Consider the following 17,422-nt stretch of genomic DNA (forward strand, 5'->3'; position numbering starts at 1 on the left):
GCAACTGAACAACCGTGGACAGGACCAGCCCAATGCTCCACGTAAAGCTGCTGAAAGCCTGAGGGGTGGGAGATGGAGGGCAGAGGACAAGGGTTCGAGGGTTTAAAGTTGAGGAAGACTTCCCAGACGAAGCGGCTGAGAGCCAGGAAACAGGGAGGAGGAGGAGGAAAAGGCAGCCTGAGGAGGGGACACAAGGCTGGAGGCCGGAACCTGAAGGAGACAGGATGGACCAAGAAGAAGAAAGGAACATGAAAGAGGCGGAGGGCATTTGTGGGGTTTGGAGAAAACAGGCTTCTCTCCCATCCGCCCCCATCTCTCCCTCAGCCAGCACTCAGGCTCTAGGCAGGGGCCTCTGGCATGCCCTTCCCTCCTAGCCCCACAGACTGCCCCCAACAAGGGCGCTGCCAAGCTCCCTCTCCTGCCCCAGCCAGTCTGCAGGAAGGACACACGGAGGCCAGTGCACACGCTCCTCACACAGCCTGAGATAAATATTTCCCGGGAAACGGAACTTGTTCTCTCAGTGTTTACAGCCAAAGGCCAGGCAGAACGGTGGGGGGTGGGGCTGGCTGGAGGAACCTCAGCCTGGGGCTGCAGCATCTGGCCTGCGCACTGCCTCGGACCTGCCTGCGCCTCTTAGCCAGCTCCTGCCTTTCCCTGAGTCTCAACTCCAGGCCCTCGACGAGGCCAGCCCTCCCTGGGCCTAGGCCTGCCCGCGAGCCTGGCCTGGTCTCAGCATGTATCTTCTCTGGGTATAAGTCCCCGGTGCTTGACGCCTCCTCCTTCAGACTAGGCTTCTTTAATGGCAGGACCTGCGATGCCCATCTCTCTCTTTACTCAGTCAGCCAGGGGTGTGGACAGTGGATGGGCAGGCAGAGAGACAGGCTAGAGTGGCAGCTGAGACCGCCTCCCTGGTCCCAGGTCCCCGCACGCCCCGGGCCTGTGCAGCCCGACAGGTGGGCACAGACAGATGGCAGGGCCTCAGGACCCCCATGGATGCCAGATGCTAAGGCCAACTTGTTGGCAGCCACTCCCTTGGGGCCATGGGGCATTGTAGAGGCCACTGGCTCCTGATGTGTAGAATCCAGGAGGAAGTAGCAATCTGGCAGTTAGGAGCACTCACTAGAGAATGTTAGATAAGGGCCTGAAAAGTGCTGCCTACAGCGTGCCCCTCCAGCCTCACCCCAGGGCTCCTTGCTGGTAAGCTGTGCTCCTATACTCGGAGCCTTCTCCCCTCCCACTCCTGCCCACACTCTCGCACAAGCTGCTCCTTCCCCAGCGAAGCCCTACTCCACCTGCATCGGCAATGGCAATACCCCCTCCAACCTGGCTCCCGCCCCTGCCTACTGCTACCCCTGCAGCTGGGCCCACATATTCACTGGTGGCCTCAGCCTCACCCTGACTCTGGCACCAAGCCTTCCTCAGCCCAGGACTCATGGGCAGAGTGTTTTGGAGCTGGGTTCTGAGCATGAGCCAGCCTCCTGCAGCCCCCTCTGGGGCTGAGTCCTTGCTCCAGGCTCCTCTATCTGCTTGTTCCCAGTCCTGTTCTGGTCCTGGTTGTCCTTAGCTGCTGCTGTCAGAAGCTGACCTCACGGACCTCTCTGACTGCCTAGCTGGTCTCTGGCTTCTTCGGTTGGTGCCCTTGACCCTCTCCATCCTTCAAAGTTCCAAGGTTGCCTCCTCCAAGTCTCCAAGACCGCCCAACCCAACTGTGCCCCTTCTTGGAACTACTCCAGCCCTACTCACGGCCACTCTTGTTCATTCAAGAAGTATTTATTGAGCACCTACTGTATACCAGGCCTATACCAGGCACCACGTGGGCCCAAGAAGGACAAAGGAGACTCAGTCTCAGCCTCTGCCTCCTGGGTGTTTACAATCCCATGGGGAAGGATACATTACCTACAGCACCCCGTGGGGTAACAGGTTTCCCAACTGTGGGCTCAGGGAAATGGGGACTGTGAGTGCCCAGGGAAGGGTGGAGACTGGCTCGGCCTGAGGTAGAGGGACCAGTCTGAGGAATGTCACAAAGGAGGTGACATTTCATCTGGGTCTTGAGAAGAGAGTAGGTGGAGAAAAAAAGGAAAGGTATTCCAGACAGGTGGTCAGTGTGAGCAAAGGCAGGGAGGCAGGAGGAGCTGCTGTGTGCTGGGAGTGAACACAACAATGTGGCTGTAGCACTGGCTGTCTCAGGGCATGAGGGGACACGAGGGGACATGAGGGGACCCAGCAGGCAAGGCCAGCAATGCCCTGCCAAGAGGTGTGGTCTTCGTCCCAAGGGCAGCAATAGATGAGCCCGTGTTGGGCGGTGCATTTCAGTACTTATTGTGGATGCCGGTGCCCTCATCCACGTCTGCCTCTCCCCATGCCCCCACCCCAGCTAAGGCTCCCAAGCCCCCATCTGGGCTCTGAGAGCCGCCACAAAGAGGGCATTGACTCAGCGTGCTCAGTTCACCAACTGGAACTGCCCCAGCCCTGACTTTCAGAGAGACAGTGATGATGTGGAGGCCTGGTCCTGAAGGGGAATGCCAGGCTGAGCTGGAAGAGCCCCTCCTCCAAGCCAGCTGCTGGCACAGGGGCTAGGGAACCATCCCAGGAGGGTGTGCTGAACACACGCCTGCTGGGTGGGGATGGGTGCTGGCCGCTCTGCTGTCTTGGCTGCCGCCCAGCACGTGGTGCTCTGCGGAGCACCGTGTCTCACAGGGGTACAGCCTAGTCCTGGCTCTAAGGATGTCATCCTTGAGGGAAACAGGGAGGAGGCTAACTCTCCCCAAGGATCTGCCATGTGCCAGGCCTGCGCCGGGCACCCCACACATACAGTCTTTGTAACTTCTCCCAACAGCTCTATTGTGGTAATGTCGAGTAACAGTGATTACGTCCAAGAATGATAGAGGTTCTCTTTTTTTCTGAGATGGAGTCTCGCTCTGTCACCCAGGCTGGAGTGCAGTGGCGCGATCTCGGCTCACTGCAAGCTCTGCCTCCCGGGTTCACGCCATTCTCCTGCCTCAGCCTCCCAAGTAGCTGGGACTACAGGCGCCCGCCACCACGCCCGGCTAATTTTTTTTGTATTTTTTGTAGAGACAGATTCACCATGTTAGCCAGAATGGTCTCGATCTCCTGACCTTGTGATCCGCCTGCCTCGGCCTCCCAAAGTGCTGAGATTATAGGTGTGAGCCACCTATCCCGGCTGTGATAGACGTTCTTATCCCTGCCTGGCAGGTGAGGAGACTGATGCTCAGGCTGGTTAAGTTACAGGCACAAGGCCACACAACTAGGTAGCAAGGGAGTTGGGACTTGAACCTGTGCTCATCTGACCCCGTGGTTTGTCCACTATATGAGGCCATCTTAGCTTCCCAGCTCCACCCTGACAGGAGGGCCCCTCAGGCTCCCAGTCCCTTTTCCCTCCAGCTGCCCCTGTGGTCTGAGCAATGCCCTCGGGTCCCCACTCGCTCCAGTCTTGCCCTCTCGATGTTGGCAGTGTCCCCTCAGGCAGCCCATCTCTTCCCAGCAGGGCTGAGTATAGGCCTGGGCACTTGGGTGGGGTGCTGGCAGGACCCAGAAATCCAGCAGGCCCTGTCAAGAGTCCAGACAGACACTGTTTTGGGGATGGGTGTGGGGATGGGGTCAGGACAGAGCTGAGGGCTGAGAAGCTCATGGCTCCAGATCCTCGGTCAGAGGGAAGAGGCAGCAGGACCCAGCTCGAGGAAAGGCAGAGAGAATACAGGGATAGGAGCAGGTGGGGCTGACCCAGGGAAGCCTCATGGGAAGGACGAGGCCGATGGAGCTGGACAAGGAGCAGAACTTGAACCTGCAGAGGGCAGGCCAATGGCCTAGGCAGCGGGGGCTGCCCCAGAGGCATAGCAGGGAGCCTGGAGCCATACTCTTTCCCTTGGGGCACAGCCCCCGTTGCCCGGGAGGGTCTCAGCTTCACCAAAGCCCCCTCCTCTCGTGGCTCCCTGGGTGGATGACAAATCCAGTCTTTACTGGCGGTTGGCCGAGGCTGCTGAGACACTGCAGGCTCCCAGGAACACCATCTGTCCCAGCTCTGGGGGGAGCCCCCACCATGGGGAATGCCATGGCAGTAAATAAATTAATAATGTGGCTTTCCAGGCCCTCCCCTCCCAGCTCCCTTTGCCAGTTCCCAGCAGCAGGGCCCAGCCCCACTTGGCGGCACATTCTCAGGTCTTGGCCCTGTGTCCCAGCAGGGAACCTGTACTGAGCCCCTCCTGTGCACCAGGCCCTGTGTGGGCACCTTCTTTCCCATCTTACTCAGGGACCGGGAAAGAGTGAGCCTCGAGCCTGAGACACATCTAGGCTCCACTCTTGGCTCTGTCCCAACTCACTTGCTGAATGATCCCTCTGGGCCTCAGCTTCCCCAAATGTGAAACAGGAATAATAGCAGCCCCTACCTCATAGGGGTGTTGTAAGAATTAAACAAGGGAGGTGTCAAGGGCTCCTGGCACACAGGAGGGCTGATACAAGCAGCATCTTCCTCTCCCTCTCAGCCGGGCCTGGGCAGACTCGTGCTGTTCTGGCTGTGGGTCCAGTTCTCTCTCTCTCTCTCTCTCTCACACACACACACACACACCCTCCTCTGTGCTGATCTTCAACATCAGCAGCCCACCTTGTTTGCTCGTCAAGGCCCCTTTGAGCACTGAAGAGTCCTATGTGGCACCCCTCACAGGGAAGGAAGGCATGGTGGGGGGGTGGGGATGGCACCCCTCGCAGGGCAGAAAATTCTCTGGCTGAGCCCTGCACCAGTACCCATCCAAGGGTGGTAGAAGGTTCAGGAATGAAGAAAGCACAGTCCCCAGGCTCAAGGAGCTCACAGTGCAGAGAAGACAAGGCACACACACATACAGAGTCACGTGATGGAGAAAACAGGGTGCTCATGGCACAGCATGGTGGGCGACAGACAGCAGAGCACCCTGGCATCTGACTGCCAGGGCAGGAGAGCTCAGAGGAGGGAGCAGGAGCGAGCTTGGTCCCATGGTCAAGGGGTAGAGAGGACTTCCCAGAGGAGAGGAGGCTAGAGCTGATCCCCGAAGGATTTAGGAAGCTGAGGGGGGAAGAGGCCAGCAGGAGCAGTTTGGGGGAGGCAGGAATGGATGAAGGGGGACGATTGCCAGGCTGGGGTTGTGGAGGGGGCATGGCGATAGGGAGCATGGAGGATTCTGGGGCAAGAGAGGGACCAGTTCAGGTCTGTGCATTAGAAAGATCCTCCTGGTGGCCACATGGAGGATGGGGGAAACTGAAAGCAAGCAGCCAGTGAGTGGCCCAGGGGAGAGTTGAGGGGGCCTGGACCCAAGCAGGTGGCAGAATGGAGAGGAGAGGAACTCGGGAAATACTCAGGGCAGAGAATCAACAGGGAATTGTTGGGTGAGGGTGGGGAGGACAAGGGAGGAGTCTGGAATGACTCCCCAGGTGAGTTGGGAGGAGGAATCCTCATGGGAGGACTTCCAGGCTGGGGATATATAGGGTGAGGGGAGATGGTCTTGATATGGGGGTGGTCCTAGTCTGGAGGGCTGGGGCTGGGATGTGACTCCAGCCTCCCTGTCCTCCCAAGGGGGAGGGCACCACTCAGACTGATCTTCAGTCTGCGCCCCACCCCCTCAAGCCCACCCACTTCTCCCTCCACTGAGCTCTCACCTCCAGTCGGTCGTCTCTACTCCCTGGGGGTCCTGGCTCCTTTGCAAGAGGGTCCAGGCTGGCTGCAGAGACAAGAAGGTCAGGGGCTGAGGCCGGCCAGGCCTTCTCCCCTTCTCCCCAGACTGTCCTCCCATTAGCCCCCAGCAAGCCCATGGATGGCCCCCTCCTCCAGGGAGCCTTGCCTGCTTGCACCCTGCTCTCTCCTCAGACTCCCTCCTTGTTCTCTGCTTCCCATGGGCACCTCTGGCTCTGCCATATTCTCTGTTCCTTGACTCTGAGAACAGAGCCATATTCCTTCTTTCCACCTAGGGCTCCTAAGGAGTGGAAATGACCACCTCTTTACTCTTTCTGAGGCCTCCTCCATTTCTGCTTCTCTCCAGGGAGCTCCACTAGCCCTCTCTAAGCCTCAGTTTCCCTATCTGTAAAATGGGATCCGTAATGTCCACCTCACACAGTCACTGGGCCTCCACAGTGAGTTGGGCCTTTACTCACAGACAACCAAGGGGCTTCCAGCCTGGGTGCTGTGAGTCTCAAATGAATGTGAGCCCATGTGGGAGCCCCTACCCCAGCCTGGCACCCAGTCATCTGAACTGGGATCAGACCCCCAACCTGTATCCTACCAGCACCACTTCCACAGCTCCCGGAATGCTGGCGGTGGAGACATTGCCACGGCAGCCTGGCGACACAACAGAGACCTGCTCACTCCTTCTCCAGAAGCCCACCACCCCGCAGCATTCCAAACCCCCAGCCTCTCGGAGGGGCACTGCCCAGGGCCTGGCTGCCAGGCTCCTGCCCCTCCCCACCCCCACCCAACAAGCCTACTCAGGCATCGGACAGGCGGCGGGATATTCTGAGCCTGGCTTCGTTCCCGTCAGCTGCTGGCCGCCATGCCAGCCTGGCGCGGGTGCAGGGGCTGATTTGATTTGGCAGCTTCAGAATCGTGTGGTGGGGACCGGGAGGGGGAGGGGGATGAGACACCCATCCCTGCTAGTCCCTGCTAGGAAATAAACAGCCTGAGGCACTCCTTCTGTGAGCTGGGAGGAGGGCACAGTCTGGCATGGAGGAGGTTCTGGGTTCCCTGCTGGTGTCCCCCTCTTCTCGCCTGGGCACTGGATACCTGCCCACGACTGCTGGAATCTCTGGCTCTCCTTGGGTTGACCGTAGGGGTGACAGGAGCTGCACCTGGTGTGCGGAGGCTTGTGGTGTGGCCAAGGCAGGGTGTCTGGTTGTCCCACATGTCCCTGTGCCCTGCAGGGTCTTCCCTCTTAACTGCGCCCGCAGCTGGGCCTGAGTGTCACCTGGGGAGACTGGGTCTGTGTGTGGTGTGATGGTCTAGGTATGGCCGTCTCCCGCAGTGACTGTGGTGTGTGGCTGGGCCTCTACGAGGGGCTGACTGCAGCCCAGGGTGTGGCGGGGTCACCCATGTGCCTGACTCTCCTGTAGGGCCTGGTATGCATTGGCCCTGGCTCGTTCCTTCCCTCTGTGCAATGACCCCACTCACCCAGCCATGTCCGGCAGAGGAAATGACGAGGGTTGAGATAAGTGCCTGACCCCAGGGCCGTCCCTTTTATCCACAAAGCCTGAGTCTTCTTTTCTACCCACAGCCAGACGGGCTACCTGCTGAGCAGCCAGGGACAGTCCCCTCCCCTCCCCTGAGAGGAGGGAGTGCCAGTTTCACTGGAGAATCCAGCTCCCCCCTCAGGCCTCCCACCACTCCCAGGACAGCTTCCTGCCCCCCAGCAGAGGTGCTGCCTGGAGGTGGAGGCAGGGTGCTGGCTCCTGTCCCTCCCCAACCCCACCTAACTTCTGGTTCCCCCTCCAGCCAATTTCAAGTGTGGGGAAAGTGGCTAGGATGAGGGGATTCTCAGCTAGGTATTCTCAGCTCCCTGTAATCCCACCCTGCCTGTGTTTATCACCCTCCTATCTCCCGTACATAGGCCCCCCAGGCCAGCTCACCCCTCCTGGACACTGGAATCTGCACCAACCTGCCAATAACCTACCAGTGCCCTGGAGGCCTGGACTCCATAGCTGCCAGTTAGAGAACTGCTGCTGGAGAACCAGGGCTTCTGATTCCCAGACCACTGCACTGTGGGGTCAGACCAGGACCCTAGACCTAAGGGGCCAACAGGCCAGGGCTGTGTCCAAGCAACCAGCCAGGGAGGTCAGAGGAGGGTGGAGTCTGCTTTAGGGAAGACTCAGCCTCTCATCTGTCACCGCCTCCCCATTGTCCCACGTCCTGTGGGGACCTCAGGGCTCTCCCCACCCAGCAACAGGAAGCCGAGCGCCTCCTGGAGACACTGAAGGAGTGGCCCCAGGACTGAAGGGGGGACTCAGCCTTCCCCTTCGAGTCACAGGAGGAACCTAGGCTCACAGAGTTCAGTTGTCACAAAGGGGCTAGTTGGACAAAGACGGTCTTCAGGGGTCCTAAGGGGCTTCCTGGAGGAGGTGTGTGAGGCCTGACAGGAAGAGGAGGACACTGGGTTCCAGGGTGGTCTGACCAGTTTTCAGCTGGGATTTATAGACCCTGTGACACACTTGCACATGTTTAAACGTGTCTGTGTCTGGGTGCATGGGTGTGCATCCCAGTCATGGAGGCCTGAGCTCTAGTCTGTGTCCCAAGGACAGTGTCTGCCAGAGGCAGGAGTCAGCAGACAGCAGGGATAGTGAAGGAGAGAGGAGCTGGGCAAAGAAGGGGAAGGCAGGGCAGCTCAGGGCTGTGAAGAAGGGCTGAGGAAAGAAGCCCCCCACCGCGTTTCTGTAGGTGCCTGTGTGCTTAGCGCTGACCATCAATGTCAGTTCTCAAACCCTGGACGCCTGATGCCAAGGGCAGTGTGCGCCCATGACCCAGCACTGAAGGGAGCACGGCACTGGGCTCTGCCTCAGCCTACTGTGCAGCTTTGGACAGGACCTTCCCTCTCTGACCTGGCCTCCTTATCCGAAGAATAAAAGGGTTGGACTTGGTGATCTCCCCGGGCCCTTCCAAATCTAACTTTCACTGGAGAGAGGCTTAAACCCAGAGAGAGCCAGAGACGGAGACCTCACAGGGATGGGGAGGGCCCGAGGGCAAGCGGAGATGAGAAGAGGGAAGGGGCAGCAGGAGGAAGCGGGTGACAGAGTCATGACAGGAGGGCCCGGGGAGGCACACTTCTGGCCTGCAGCTGGGGAGGGGCTCCCTGCCGGGGACAATGGAGCCTTGTGGGGGACTGGGGGCAGCTGTCACCACCACACCTGCTTCTGGACTGTGGGAAGAGGAAGACGGAGGGATGATGGACAGAGGCTCTGCTCCCTAACCTGAGTCCCGCCTCCACTCCTGCCCCTCAGGTGACCCAGGGGAAGTGGGAGAGGCTGTGGGCAACAAGGAACACCCAGGACTGGGAATCAGGAAGCCTGACTTCAGGCCCCGTTTGTGCTGTGTGACCAGGGCCAGCTTTGGTCTGTGAACCTACCAGGCAGCGGAAGCCCTTGGAACTGTGCAGCTGTACTGGGCTTCTAAGGATCCATCGGGGATGGGCACGCTGGAAGGAAACCATCCTCTGCAGCCTGGACCCCTCCCCAACTCTGGCCTGGGTGCCGAGGCATAGGAAGGACCCAGGAGGCAGTGAAACACTGGACAACTGGGCTGGCCTTCTGCCAGGCTGGACTGTGGCCTCGCACACAGGGGAGGACCTGTCAGCACTTCCAGTCCCTGACCTGGGACTCCCTTCCTTGACCCCTTCTCACTGTCACCCTTGGGGCAAGAACAGGGTCTTCCCTCCTCAGCCTATACTGAGAGGGTGCTGACGGGACCCCACTGGCTGTCCTGGCCTCTGCCCTTGTCTGAGCCTTCGGACGTGGGGCCTTCGCAGGCAGGGGTTCATGCATTTCCATGTCTGTGTCCAGGAAGGATTCATGTCCTGTTTTCCCCCTCAGGCTGTCAGGGAAGGGGCCGGGGTGAGCAGACCTCTCCTTCCTCCACTGCTGCCATTTCTGCCCAGAGACTTTGAGGGCTGGGAGGAAAGGGTAGTTACCCCTCTCTCTGCCCAGTCTGAAATGGTTAAGGAATAGAGGCCAGTGCTGAAGGAAATGAGCCCCTTACCCTGCAAGCTTTGGGAGTGGCAGATCTCTCGAATGTACACACACCAGTTCTGTTGTGACAGGAGAAACAACCTGTGTGACCCAGGTTGAAAAGGTCTCTATTCTCCTCTAAGGCCAGCCCGGCCTCTTCTGTCCTCCCTCACTGGGACTGGAGGGACTGCCCACCATTCTGAGCTATCTGTCTCCATTGCTTCTTGTTATGTTTTTAATAACTGAACATTGACATTAACAAGGCAGGTGGTTGCAGCTCTTCCCAGCAGCCCCATTTAGAATCATTGAATCATCAAACAATCAAATTCTAGAATCCTAGATTCACAGAATGTCCATATCTCTAGCTCCTAGAGCCTTAGCATCTTAAAGTCTCAGAATGTCGGAATCACACAACCACTCATCCACACAGCCCTGGCTGGGAGCTGAGAGTCAAGGAATGCTAGAATTGTCCCAGTTAGAACCCCACAGACTGACAATTCCAGATTCTCAAAATCCTATACTCCTAGAGCTAGAGCTCATATATCGCTTGGAGATATTGACCCCCAACTTCCTCCTTTTACAAATGAGAAAATGCAGCCCAGAAAAATGGTCTTGTGCAAGAATACCTGAGAGTGGGGGCCAAGGAATGCCCAGTTCAGAGACTGCAAGATCGGACCTCAGCATTCCGATGTTTCGGGAAATGGCACAGCTTTCCCATTCTGAAATACCAGTATTGATGTTGGGGTGATACTGCTCTTCAGCTCTGCCTGTCTCCCTTTGCTCTCACTCCCGGCCCTCTCCATTCTTCCGGCCACCCTATCTTCCCGCTCCCCCTCCACACCACAAGATCTCAGCCCCTCTTACCCTGAGCTCCCGCAACTCCCATGCCCTTCCTGTCTCCCAGTGGCAGCCCCCAGTAGAGGCAACCATGGATGGGAGGCATGCAAGGCCAACTCCCTTAGGGTGGGGGACAGGAAAGGCAGAATGCCTGCCCCCTGAAGCCACCAGCCAGAGTACAGGCTCTGCAAAGGAAGGGCCCTGCCGGCTCCTCTCAAGGGAGCTGAACAGGAAGGTCCTGGAGCCGCAGGGGGCAGCCACATCAGAGGCAGTAGCTTCAAGGGAGCCGGATCCAAAGTTTTGGGAAGCAGCTGAGGCTTACAATTTACATTAGAACAATCACGTATGTTTAGCATTTTCATAAATGTACATTTTTACTCATTTTGGAATGTACTCAGACATTTTTGGATTTGAATTTTATTAAGTATTACATTTCACAGATTGTTTTGATTATTGAATTCTGAACACCCTTTGCCCAGGGCAGATCCCGAGTTCCCCATGTTACAGGTGAGGCTGTCGCAGCCCTGGGCCGGCTTCAGGTCTCCCTTTAACCTCAAAGCTCATGACCTCCTCTGAGGCTTTTCCGAGACCTCTTGGTCCTTAAAGGGCCCTGACACAGGCCCAGGCATCTGCCACTAACCCCTGTCTTCCCTCCTATACCTCTCAGAGACTGCACAAAACCCACCCAGACACCCGGGTGGGGCAGCATTCTCCTCCCTTGCCCTTCATGTCTACAGCTGGCTGGCTCCCTCCACCAGCCCTGGCCACTCCGTCCCTTCCCCTCCATTCTTCAGCCATTTCCCTGTCCAGGCCTCATCACCCCCCCCTTACCTGGACCACACCAGCCTCCCCCTCAGTCTCCACGCTATGGTCCAGGGAGCTCCTGAACATGCAGATCTGATCTGTCATATCCATTCTCTCAACTCTTCCCCAGGGTCAATTTCCCTCCAGAATAAGTCCGCAGTCCTTAACATGGCTTACAAGTCCTGCGCCATCTGGCTGGGCCAGCTTCGCCAGTCCCCTGGCACCCAGCCAGGGGACCTGCTCCATGGAGTGGTGCTGCCACAGGCTCTCCTCCCTCTGTCTGCCACCAGCGAACCTTCACAGTAACCATTCTCTCCCCTCTGTCCAGAACTTTCTCCTGGCTTGGCCTTAGCTCTCAGTTTAGATTTGTTTCCTCCTGGAAGCTCCCCAACATGCCCCTCCCTCCCACTCTGGGCTGAAATAGGGGTCCCTGCTTTATATCACCATGGCCCCTGAGTTTATCTCCCTCGTTGCCCTCCCCACACACTCTACCAACATCACTCCCTGCTTCCCCGCCTCCCCTCCACCAGCCCTAGTACCTAGGTCTGTGCCACCTGCCAAGGGGCTGATGCAACATTGCTCAGGCTTGGGGGAAGGTGTGGGGATTTTAAGGCCTGCATCCTGCTCATCTCTTCCCACCCTCTCTGCTGGGCACATAGCAGGTGTTCACTAATGTCCACCTAGGAAGTCCTGGAAGTACACATGTGTGACTCAGACAGGAAGGGCAGTGTGCTCAAAGGAGGTAAGAATCCCTGGCTGAGTGGAACTGGAGACTTCCTGGAGGTAGCATCTGGGAGGACCCTTCATATGTCAGTCCTAAGGCAGCAATTAGGGACAGACTGCAGGAAGTGCCCAGGCCAGCTCTAGGACCATCAGAGCAAACCATCAGTGGAGGACTAGAGTCTGCAATGAGGGGGACTCAGTGCCTCAGGCTCAGGGTAGTGGCCACTGGAGGAGCTGGCTGTGCATTCAGAGAAACCTTCCTGGAGGAAGAGCTACTTCTGGCTGGCATGGGACAAAGAAGAAGGTAGAGATGAGTCAGGTTGGAGAAAGTGGTGAGGGACAGGGATATGGAAAAGAAAGCTCTGTAGCTTCTCGTCATTTACCCTTAGGATGTCAAGATCAGGGAGGTCGGGGGATGGGCAGAAGGAGCAAAGAAGACTGAGGCAGAATGAAGATAACATCAGCACCGATGCCACGGTCAGGACGGGTATGGATAGCTGGGGCTGGCAGGGAGCAGGTCCCCAGCTGTGGCTGGGAAACATTTCCTGTCTCCTTGCCAGGGGGGTCATTAATAATCGTTTACCCGCTGCAGGCAGCACGGAGGCCAGCCAGAGAGCAGCATGGTGCTGGGGCCAGAGCCCAACCTGGCAGCAAGAAGTGCTGTCTTCTGACACCAGCCGTGCCACCCTGCTGTGAGACCTGTACCAGTCACCTGACCCCTCTTGGTCTCTGGAGCTACTGGTAAAAGAAGGGCCTGATGAGATGCTGCCTGATGAGATGAGAGTCCCATCATCCGTTGGACCCCAGTTTCCCTAGACAGAGCTGGGCTGCCAACCCTACATGGCAGTTCCGGTCATCTGATGATAGGTGTGAGCATCTGGACTCTGCTAGACCCAGCTCAGGACACACACGGTGGGTAGAGGAGAGACCTGGGCCCAGCCTCTGCAGAGCTCACATTCTGGTAGGAGCCAGACCCCAGCACCACGGTGCACATGCGGAGCCCCACAGAACCAGGCGCCCCAGACTGGGGGAAACACAGAAGGGTGGGCAACTGACAGCATGGCTGGACACAGAAGGTAGGAGCTCCATGAGGCCAGTTTGGCCACCACCATGACCCCGGCACTTAAAACTGTGCCTGCCTGGTACACAGCAGGTGTTCCATAAAGACTTTTGGACAATTGCATGAGTTAACCTGCTAAATGAGACATTTGTGAAAGGACCTTGGAATTTGGAAATAACTGCCTAAAAGATGATGAAGATGACAATGTCAATGACAATGAAGATAATTCCAGCCAGAGACAATGGGATAAAAAAGGTACCGTGAAAGCTTGAGAAGGCTGGAGGCCCAGGGATGGCTACCCAAAGCCAGACAGTGTTACCTGGGGAACGGCCAGCAAGATCCCTTTTGCCAGTCAGGCCAGAACCTTCCTCAGCCCCAGGCTGCATTTCTCTGCCCGCCCCAACACCCCCTTCAAGGTCCAGCTCAAGCCCATTCATTTCAGAGAACCTTCTGAAATATGACACTGCGGCATCGACCCCAGCCCCTTCCCTGACTGACTCAGACTTCTCTGAGCCTTCCAATCTCAAGGAATCTTGGATGTTTCTTCTCTCAAGCACCTGCTGGGAGGCAGCCCAGTAGGGTTTTCCCACAGCTCTCTCTGGAAGGTATGACCTCGATCCCCCTACAGACTGCATCAGTCTAGAGGGTCCCCAAAAGTGTGACCAGCTCTCTCCTTTCAGATAAGTGTCTCTGTGAGCATGGGGACTATTTCTCCTCCATCTGACCTGGAGTGAACACAAATAGAACTAAATCGAGGTCTTCCTGGTTATCTCCAGGGGCTGCAGCCACACAGAGAAGGGGCGAGGGCAGGTGAACTTGGAGAAGCGGGTGCTTGGCTGCTCGGCTGCTCAGCCCCGCTGACATGAGCCAGGAAGGGCGCTGGGCCACTATGGACTAAGACTGCACGGCTGGCAAACTCCAAGCCCAGCCCAAGATGTTCTTACACCAACAGGCACCACCAAGGACACCACCCAGGCCTCACTGCCTGCGCCGTACGCCTCCCCTCTGCGGAGCACGAAGAGGTGTAGTAAACACAGTGACCTTGCTGCCACGTGCATCCTCTCCACACCCTCCTCCAAACCGGGGCCCCAAACACCAGTCAAACTAAGAGGAAAAGAACAAAGGTTCCCAGACCGTGACATCGCCTGCCGCCTGCCTGTCCAGCGCCTGCTCCACCGGAAACCCAAAACAAAGGGCTTGGTCAAGGCAAGGAGGGTGAAGGGCAAAGGGTAGGGGCAGCTGGGGTTGGGGGGGCATGGAGAACATTCCAGGGCATCTCTAGGGACCTGATCAGGAGAGGAGCAAGAACAGGATGGCAGCCAAGCCCTTTTGCACGCATGCGTCACTCCACAGACATTTATGGGGACACCCACTATATTCCACACGCCCCAAATGTTACAGACCTCATTCCTCACACACACCTCATGCACACACTCCCACCGCAGCACATTCTACAGTCCTCAACACCCCCAACACACACACCGCCAGCTCACTGGCCATCCTCCACTCACTCCTCACCACACACACAGCTCACTGGGAGAAAAGATCACATAATCCACACATCACACCAAAAAGTCACCCAGCTCACACACCCTCACTTCACACCACACTCACACCGTCTCCCACCACGCACCTCACACGCCTCTCACCTCCCCAACCACAGGCGTATGCATCCAATTAAATTCAACACGCACGCCACCTAGACACAGAGACACATGCAGACACAACCTGCATAGATAATGTGCACACCTAATGTCACACGTTTGTGGGCACACACAGCCCCTCAGCATAGACAGCCCTGCTGGCCCACTGCCTCCTCCCACCCCACCCCCAACCCCATATGCACGTGTACATGCACGCACACACACACACTCTCTCACACACTCATACACTTGTCAACTGGCTCCTCGCCTCAGACCCCTCAGCCCTGCCTGCAACCCTTTCCTGTCCAGAATCGCAGGAGCAGCCACCACACAGACACATGACACTCAAACACCAGCACTCAGGTCCTAATAGATATATTCCCCAAGCAATCCCAGGATGTGCCATAGTGACTCTAAGCCAGCCACCTAGGCTGCAAACACATTGGCACACACAGCACACCCTGCCCCAACTCCTCTCTGACAAGACACCCAATGGAAACCATCAGGCCCCTGCAGTGGCCCTTCCTGGCCACACACAACAGCCAGTAACATACACAACTACATATAGAACCCTGTAGGCAAGCTGTCCCTACAACAACTCCACTGTACAATGACAGGCATACAGCCACATACACACAAGTTCCCTATACACACAACTGCCACACACCCAGCTACCACTCCACAGCCACAACACTGCCTCCCCAGCCACACATAGCACACAATGCCATAGACCCACAATTCCCACACTTCCCATAATCTCCCCTCAAATAATTCCACTCTTGATGACACATTCATACACGGCACAACACACACGATTACACACAAGACACACCCAACACATGCAACCCAGCCCGTGCTACACACACAGAGGAACACTCACACAAACACATACGCTATAGGACCACCCAGCCTGGACACATCCCACCCCAGGTTGACACCAGATTGCAGTCTACTCTTCCCTATCTCAAGCCCTAGCCGCCCCCATCAAGACCAGGGCAGCTGGGATGAGGGGCTTTATAAGTTACAAAAGCCAGTGCCCACCACATCATCCCCCTACCACCTCAGATCCCTGGGCACCGCCTGAGGGCAGCACACTCCACGTTCAGGCCCTTCCACCTGAGCCCACACCATGCCATGCCTGAGAACATGGGGGGCGGGGGTGTCCCAGGGACACTAGCCCTGCTCTCTGAGCCTGCCCCCTCCTCACCACAAAGCAGAGGTAGATAGAAGAGGAAGGGGTGGCTGCAGAAAGAGACCCCAAAACGAAGATAGAGACCTAGAGAAACGAGAGAGAGACCGAGATAGACCAAGAGAGGTGGGCACATGGGGCAACAGAACAAATTAGAGAGCCCAGAAACACTTGAAGAGAAACCAGCGGAGAAGCCCAGAGAATAAAGTGGGACCACTGTACCTGGAGAGGAACAAGAGGAGGGGCCCCCCACGAGGAAAGACTCGGAGATCTCCAACACAGGAGGGAGGGAAGGGATCAGGGAGTGGGTCCCACAGAGGAGGCCAGTGAAGCCCTGATGGAAGGAGAGATTTGGACTCTGGGGTAGGATCCAGGCTGAGGACTGAAGTCCAGATGTTTGGGTGGGAATCTGAGGGGTGTCCAGTTGAGGCTGTGGAATGGAGGTTTGGGGCTTTGCGTGAGGCCGGCTCTCAGGTGGGGTCCTGGAGGACAGCTGGGGGTTCAGGTGCTCCAGGTGTGCCGGGAGCCCCACATATATGGTGAAGGTTCCGGGGCGTGGGCAGGGGTCCCCACTAATCTAAGGAAAGGGAATTCAAGGCTTGGGCACAGCTCTCAGTGTGCACTGCGGTCCCACAGTGGACTGGAAGCTCAGTGCTTGGGGTGGAGCCCCGGATCCGAAAGGAGTTCAGAGTCTGGGGTGACGTGTGGACTGAGAGCCGGGGCCTCAAGGGCTCTTGGTCTGCGCTGCCGTCCCAACACAGGAGTAGAATTCAGAACTAGAGGAGGGGTCTCCTCCCTGAGAAGGGTTCGGGGGCTAGGGGGCGGGCGGACCCGGCCCGGCGCTCGCCGGACACCCCGTTCTCCTGGTGCCCAGCGCGGGGGCCCCCCTACCTGCAGGCTGTCGGCGCATGGCTGCGGCGGCGGCGGCGGCGGCTCGTCCGGCTTGAGGAAGACCTGCTGGCCCCGCCTGAGGAATTGGACAACAGCGATGAGGATGTGGTGCAGCACCAGGACCATGCTCGCAGCCGCCCGCCCGCCCGCCGGCCCGGCCGCTGCGCTCGGTCAGCGCGTCCGCGACAGCTTCGCCGGGTCCGCCCGAGTGTCCGCCCCGGCCCCGCCCCGGCCCGCCCCCCGCCCGCCCCCGGCCCGCCCCGGCCCCGCCTATGTCCCCGCCACCGCGGACCGCACCTCTCGGCCCGCCGGATCCTCCGACCCCACCGGACCCCCGGCCGCTGTCATCCAGCTTCTCTCTCGCCCTGGGTTCCCTCGGCCCTTCCAGCTGGCCTGCTGTCAGCCTGCGCTCGCTGCCCCTCGCCCCGTCTCCACTTCTCTTGCATCTCGCAGGGGCCGCTCTCAGAGCCTCCACCCTGTCTGATCGCACCCTGTTTCCCCGCCACCACTCTGGGGTCCGGGGCCCGGCCAGAGCCCCAGGCAGAGACCGGCGCAGTGGGGTGGGGTGGGGAGGGAAGGGGAAGGGGG

The 17,422-nt window shown here is 58.1% G+C and overlaps 1 protein-coding gene across 5 annotated transcripts in view; it reads right to left on the minus strand.

The window, feature by feature from the left end:
• The window catches only part of PDE2A (phosphodiesterase 2A), a 98,744-nt gene that overhangs the window by 50,047 nt on the left and 31,275 nt on the right, over nt 1-17,422 (minus strand). For 2 of the 5 annotated variants that reach the window (XM_032166877.2, XM_032166878.2), the window contains exon 2: nt 16,835-16,910. In XM_032166877.2, coding sequence (XP_032022768.1) covers nt 16,835-16,910 — 76 coding nt within the window. Of the gene's footprint in view, nt 1-5,643; nt 5,706-6,135; nt 6,219-16,834; nt 17,028-17,422 lie in introns of those variants that run through there. The other 3 variants (XM_032166880.2, XM_032166879.2, XM_058446707.1) reach the window with 3 other exon arrangements.

Source organism: Hylobates moloch, unplaced genomic scaffold (genome assembly GCF_009828535.3).
Source record: "Hylobates moloch isolate HMO894 unplaced genomic scaffold, HMol_V3 SCAFFOLD_11, whole genome shotgun sequence".
Taxonomy (NCBI): domain Eukaryota; kingdom Metazoa; phylum Chordata; class Mammalia; order Primates; family Hylobatidae; genus Hylobates; species Hylobates moloch.